A 7,315-nucleotide genomic window follows, 5' to 3' on the forward strand; every position below is an offset into this window, starting at 1 on the left:
TAATGTCCAAACGTTGTCAGATATAAAAAAGTCCAGTGCTTCCATAGTGTATATCCCTGGAGTACTGTAAAAAATCTTCTCGGGCACTGACGGATCTGGAGCTCCGCGCTTGAAGAGGTGGCGGTTTACATTTCTTGTCCCCCACCCACACACACATACATACCCAGCCCCTGCCTCTTTCTGTATCCGAAAGTCTGAGGGGTGTTCATTGAGAGACAGTGCCAGGTAGGACCCCTCCGCCGGCAGCCAGCACTCCGCCGTTCGGAACCGATAGAGAAGCGGCTGACCCGGGAGGGACTGGGCTGAGCCGGCCTGGTCCTTGCTGAGACTGCTGTTGCTGTTGCTGCAACTTCTTTTTCGTCAGTTTTCGCTCTTTTGCTCTTCTGTTCTGGAACCAGATCTTTACCTGAGATACCATATGAAAAATACGTCAGTACAATGCCACAAACCCAGTTTGCGTACACGCAGGAATTAATACATTCAGACTACATAAATTACAAAGAAATACCAACTAAATAAATGTTCATATTCTGAAGAGCATTGTTAATTAAGTATATGCAAATTTTAATTTCTGATGCATTTCTGATTCTTGTTATGACTTTAGCTTTCGACCTAACAATCGAATAACAGCAAAGAATGAACCTTAAACCGGTCTTTATTTTTACTTGCCCATAGAAACCTGCACATAACATTATCTTTAGCATGTGGTTTCTAATACCTGTATTTAAAATTGCCCTACACTTCGACAGCAGATTTTGCCTCCGATCAGTGAAGTTATTGCATAAGAAGGGACACCGCGGGTTTTTGCTGCGCTCTTAACGAACCAGGCAATTTGATAGAAGCCAAGTGGTGTCAAAAACATCACTGGAGATGCACGTATCACCGTTACAAATGTGATATATAAGAACATAATTTCATCAGTTGATGCAACTCGCTGGAATTGGATGGGCGTTGATTAATATTTTGTTATGGCAACGGCAAAGTAAAACCCATCGGGTTTGCTGATCATGTGTTCTACATTTTCTATGATGAAAGGCAGATTCGAATCATTTTCATTGTTGATCTCCTATATTTGTGAAATTACAAATACTGGTTGCCCCGATTTCGATGAAGTTTTTAGCGATCTACTTCGCTATTGCTCTGAGTCACAGTTTGAAAGGACATCCTTAAACTGCCACCTGTTAAAGAAAATTACACTTCAAGGTTTATGCAGTGAAATTATAGCGGCTGAACTCACCCAATCAGATTCTTCCTACACATTTATCACCAGATTGGAATAGAGGAGTTTTCAAAGATAATTTTTAAACTGTTCTGCGGCTTTACGAATTTATCCATCGTCTCGGTCGGAAGTGGAAAAAGAACTGGGTTTAGATGTTATTGCCACGGTAGAATATGCAAGGCACTCTGAATATACTATGAACGCGACCAAGTGGCAATTCTGGTGACTGACCTGTCTCTCAGACAGCCCCAGATTAGCTGCCAGCTCCGCTTTGCGCCGGATAGTGATATAGCGGCTGTAATGAAACTCTTTCTCCAACTCAAGTCTCTGGTGATCTGTATACACCACCCGATATTTGTCCTTTGTTCTGGTTTTATCTACGAGATAAAAGGAGTAGAAGCCCATGTAATAAACGCTAAATACATTTTGTATTATTGTGATGTCGATTCTCTGGGATTGGGGAAACAATTGAATCTTTCTCGAGGTCTGAAATGGAATACCTATTGCAGTTAATTAGGTAGTTAAATATCTGATAAATATTATTGAACGTGCAGTGATTTGGTTTCTCATATTGACTTGTTGCGGAGCTCATGCGAAAACAATTTCCGACAGCCATTGATAACTGTCCGAAATACTGTGTTCCTGTTGTTAGCAATATACACTGGCCAACGTATAGGCTGATGTGTATTTATTTTCAGAGTTGCTGCATATAAAGGCGATTAATTTAAAAGGCTCAAAAACATAACTCAAAAATACGTCCTTGCAAATTAGATTAAAAGGTTACACGAGGTCAGTCGATAGCTGATCCCAAATGCATAAGCAGGGCACAAAATACAGGCGCCGCCTCGCTTAACCTACAGAGTGCAATCAAGTTGCCGATTCCCAGGGGGCAAACCATATTCAAGATGTATTTGCCTGGTTTTATTGTATAAATTAAATTATATATTTTTTCTATCCCCTAATGCTTCATTATCCAATTATATTCTCAATCATCTACCACTGTCCAGCATCTTTAATATTTCTATCTGAAATTGCCCTGTACTCCTGCATCATATTTTATCCCCGATCAAATGATCCTTCGAAAAATGCACAGATCAGTGAAATCATTGCATAACAAATGACGCCCGCCTCGTGTTTTGGCAAACTCGGTGTTCCATTCCCTCAAAGCAGGGCAGTTTCTGATTAGAGATGCACCTTTGCCCCTTGTCCCACCAGCTGCATCTTCCGAACCGGACTTATCATGTTACTTATTTGGCACCTCTGACATGGGATGTTCTTGTTTACAATAAAGGATACCACACTGGCGGAGAAAGCCTGGCAATGTGAGTCGAGATGATTAAAGGTTTTGAGGCAAGATTGGAAAGACCTTGCCCTAAGGTTTTTTTTTAACTTGCTTCTTCGAAGTATTTGAAGTAACTCAGATTGATGGATTTCACAAGTGACCATCCGATTTTGATAGTTTTATTCATTAACCAACAGCCAAAGTGGAACACCGCGCAAGGCCAAACTTCAGATTGAGATTTCATAGCAGAAACTGCTTGTGTTAATCAATAATGAAAAATGTAAGGGGGGGGGAATATTAATCTCGTGTGTATATTGTGACTGGTTTAGGTCAAAGCCAGGGCTAAAATATAGTAACAACAACAGCTAATCGAAATAACTGATCAACCCACAGCCAAGGAAACGAATGCCAAGGCTGGTCAATAATCTAGTTCACTGCTTTCACAGCGGCTTTGTGTATGTGTGTGTGGGGCACGGGGGGGGATCATTTTGTGGCGCATTTGTGTGCATTTTGGTTCCTGTGCATTTTGGTAAAATGGACAAGTCAAGGATGTTCAAAGAAGTAAAGAGCAGTTAATTTAAACGTTATCATAACCCGCAAAACTAAAATCTCGGCGGCAAATGAGGCATCTGAGCTCTCGGGGAATGTTCACCTTCTACAAAACAAAAAGCAGGTGAAAACGAGACACCTCGCCCTCCTTCCCCAGGCCTGAGCAAGGTTCCTAACATTGAATCTTCCCATTGGCAATCCCAGTACAAAAGAAGCAGGTGTGTTTATGTGTAAGGTTGGAAGTGTTTAAAAATACTGCATTGAGGCAAGTTGTTTTACTGGTGGATTTAAACCCAGATTTAATAATTATGTCGGTTTATTTATTTTCGCGAGTGACTGGAATTAGGCATCACTCGCTCTGTCTTTTTTTCGCCTGTGGTTAGACGTTCACTGCCGGCAGGCTAACTTTGTTCAGGTAATTCACTGCAAACCACAACAAAAGCACCCCGCAAAGAAACATGTCTGATGTGGGGAATCTGTATACAGCTGTTTAAAGGAGAACACGGCTCAAACAATGCAGTACAAGGCGATCTTATCAAAGGGAATTTTTCAGTGATGGAATAACAAACCCATTCTGTTTGAATCACCACTCTTGAACAAATGGCGGCAAAAGGCTTTCATCACAGGCCTCGGCACATTTACATTTAAAACCCCATTCCTAAAAGAATGCTGAAGAATTTCAATGGGGAACCTGCTTCAAAGATCAGGATTGGGTATTGGGGCAGGGGCGGCGCGAACAGGCATTTTCAGAATGCGAAAAAAAATTGATCTGACAAATGTACTTTTAAAAAGACACATTAATCATTTAAAAACACATGGCTTATCTCGGAAAGCACGAATTACACAAATAATTCCTGGTTCCTGAATGGAAGGGTCAGAGGACACGCTGGGGGCGGCCTGGGCCTCGACATTATACTTTTCTACCCGTTTTACCAAAAACTTAATTCTGTATAATATGAATAAAAGTAAAATAAAAAATATACTATTAAAAAGGCATAGTTTCGAGTTTGAACAAATTCCAAGTTCTCAATACATTTTTAAGGTAAAAAGGAACTTCACTTTTAGACTTCGACTTTTACTTTACTCAGAATTGAAGACCATTACTTTTGCAATCCAAACTGTTGCAGTTTCTACTTGTTAGTTGTGAGCGGTGTCTCTTGCCCCCGCCATTATTCTGAATTTAGAATACTAACATATACTGGAAAATTAACGGTCACGTAATGAACGGAGGTTTAATGTAAGGATGAGGATGTGTACTCATGGTGGGACTCATTAACCCAATTATTTTAGTGCATTGGAATAGTCTTGAATACATTTTAATTAAAGTTAAACCTCTGCAATTTGGCTAATTTTATTTATTATTATTCACGCATGTGGAATTTTTCGACGAGCAAGGGAAGTATCCGAAATAAATTTCTCTTTGGACAATAAAGTGAAATTGAATTGAACTGAATTTGGATCATAATTTTACAGATATTGGGCGGAGGTGGTTGGAGCCCATTGACATAAATGCGTGTCACAGATAACACTTCGTTAGTCGGAATGAGTAACATTTATTGTTCTGTGATGGCCTGGGAACTGAATGGGATCATGCAGAAATGTCAAAATTCTTTATTTGCTGCGAAACGCGCCACCCTTTTCCGGGAGCTGGTCGGAACAATGGGCTGGAACTGGCAGAGTAAGGTGTATATCAAAGCACTCAACGTTGAAAGGTCCTAACACATAAGAGATCAACCATCAGCCTGTAGTTTGAAGAAGAGGAAACGACATAAATAAATTAAAGAGAGTTGGGCTCCATGCAGGTCTTCAGGCTAAAATAAATCTGCATCACAACTAAGAACGGCGCCTGGTCGTGCAGTCTCTTTACCATTTGAGTATTTGCATCTGACCCACTCCAAGAACTGAACCGACATCTTACTCTCCCACGCTGCCAACCGAGGTTGGGGGACATTGTATCGCACTGAAAGTGCAAATTCTTCATCATTGAAACAGGCCTCCGAGGTTTCACTTCTAACCGTCAAAAGTAGATCTCAGAAAACATCTAATTTTGTGAAATATAGTCTTAGCTATTTTGCTTTGCTTTCTCTGAATCTAGAGGTTACATCAACGCTGTTAAATCCTAACCAAGTCTCTCCTGCAAACTAAAGTAGCGTGTTATATTGGAATACTGGTTGAAGAGTTAACAAGAGCGAAACCATCATTTTAATGTTGGCATACGAACCTGGATAAGTGAAGCTTTGTTGTATCAGAGAGTGCCCTGGAAATAATTTTGTGAAAGTTGATGTTAATTTTCGGTGAGCAAGGGGTGTTCTAGGTGGAGCTGAGGGAATGCAGAACCCATTCTAAATTACAGTACACCACGCAAGTGGTAACCAGTGTTCAGGCCGACCATTCATAAAATTATACAGTTGTTTAATGCTTGGAAAATAGCGGGTACTAATAAAAGTATTTGCTTAATGACACAGAAACAATTGTCAGACGACACTCTTCAGTGATTTATATGGCCGAAATTGGTTATAAAATCTTCGAATGTCGATAACAGGGTTTGGAATTATTGCAATTAAAGCATGTCTCCACATTTTAAATCTCTTATCAGGATTGCTAATGTATAAGTCAAGGTGAAAGAAGGCAGAAAGAATGGCAGCCACAGAACGGCGTTACAAATTTACTATCATTCATTTATACATTAATAATAATGCTATTATATTGGCCTGTTACAACCAGTGTCCACATGAGAACGATAATAAATGCTGCTAACCTTGTAGCACAATGCACACATGGAACTGTTCTTTCAGACATCATTATGGAAAGCATTCTAACAAGGTATCACCTCCTCATTTATTAGTGTTTAAGCGGAATTTTCCTGACAGTTTGACAGCGAATGATACATACTATAAATAGATGATTGGTGCATATTGTTGGTACATTGGCTGCCTACATCAGGATCCTATTTGCGGTTCTGATGGGTAAACCCTTAAAGGTAAGAAGTTTTTTTAAAAACGCTGCTAATTATGCAAAGAATTTTTAACAGGGGACTGCTTCCAATAGTCTTACTAGGTTTGAAGATTAAATTATTTTACTGTATTGGTCTGATTTTGATAAAACCCAGCGTCAGGAATTTTTGTTTACACTGACTCCGGTGCAGAGAATTCGAGTTCATAACCTACCTGTAAAATAAAATGCGATCAATATCCCCAGATGCGGTTGGGGTTGCGGCAGAGGGCTTGTTACAAACACATTTTATTATCTCGGATTTCCTTCCCTCGTCCAATACAAATAATCAGGTCATTCTTCTTCATATGTGGTATATAGAAAATTAAATGCAATTATGATTACAATTCTGGAGCAAATTTGTCATGGCTTTTAATTTAAGGGCTGGACTATTCCCTACAAGGAAGCAATGGACGGCTTATGTTGGCAGCTAATTTTTAACACCAACTACAAGTGAATCTTCACAGCAGAAATGCACGTAAGCCACGGTCTATGCACCGTTTATTCCACGGGGAGAGCTGAGGCGACTGTGGTAGTAAAATGAGAAGGGCGCTCTTGGCAGCACCCTCTCTATCACGCTCAGCTTGGGGAGTTTTAGGATACACAATCTTACCCGTAGCTGATAGCTGCTGCCCTGGTTTTCTCATCCACTGGTAAGGGTTGCGCCTTTGGCTGTTGGGAGAATGCGGTTCCAAAAGGTTATTGTTTAAAGGCTGTATGGCAGCAGCTGAGCCCGGGGCCTGGACCGAGTTATAATCTGTAGGGTTGTAAGACAGAGTCCCCGGTGAAGAGTTGATGGCGTGCACCGTGTTTGGAGGTGCCGCGTAAGCACCCCAGTCCTCCCGGGAAGGGCCATAAGGAGAGGGCCAGGATCCTGAAGCTTGCGGGTGGTTGTCCAAATTCACCCCGGGTACATGATAACCAGCATAGTCCGAGTACTGTGGCGCACTGACAAAATTCTGAGCGCCTAGATTGATGCCAGAGTGCCGGACGGATCCTGAGTACATGTTCATGTCTTTATCCAAAAGATAGCTCACATACATGTTGGCGGCAGGGCGCAATCGGCATGCTGCTTTGGAAAGATCCAGAGTATTACTTTGGGGGGAACCTTCTTTTTCCTGGTTTGCCTTGAGCAGTGTCTCTCCAAAGGCGATCAGGACGATCCGCCCGTGTCCCACATGATTAACGATTGTTTACAAGCTTCTATTAGTAATGGCAAACTAAAGGCAGGTGACGTCAACTAATTCGTCCTGCCAAAGATTTGCATTTAAAAA

General features: G+C 41.1%; 1 protein-coding gene across 1 annotated transcript; it reads right to left on the reverse strand.

Annotated features, from left to right (window-relative positions):
• Positions 1 to 205: 205 nt before the first annotated feature.
• LOC145349402 (homeobox protein CDX-1-like) lies at positions 206 to 7,084 on the reverse strand. Its single transcript, XM_080197928.1, is given in 4 exon segments — positions 206 to 406; positions 1,451 to 1,596; positions 5,943 to 6,023; positions 6,655 to 7,084. Coding segments are annotated over 4 exon segments (858 nt in total).
• Between the last annotated feature and the right edge of the window lie 231 nt (positions 7,085 to 7,315).

Source organism: Carcharhinus amblyrhynchos, chromosome 10 (genome assembly GCF_965287045.1).
Source record: "Carcharhinus amblyrhynchos chromosome 10, sCarAmb.v2.hapA, whole genome shotgun sequence".
NCBI lineage: Eukaryota > Metazoa > Chordata > Chondrichthyes > Carcharhiniformes > Carcharhinidae > Carcharhinus > Carcharhinus amblyrhynchos.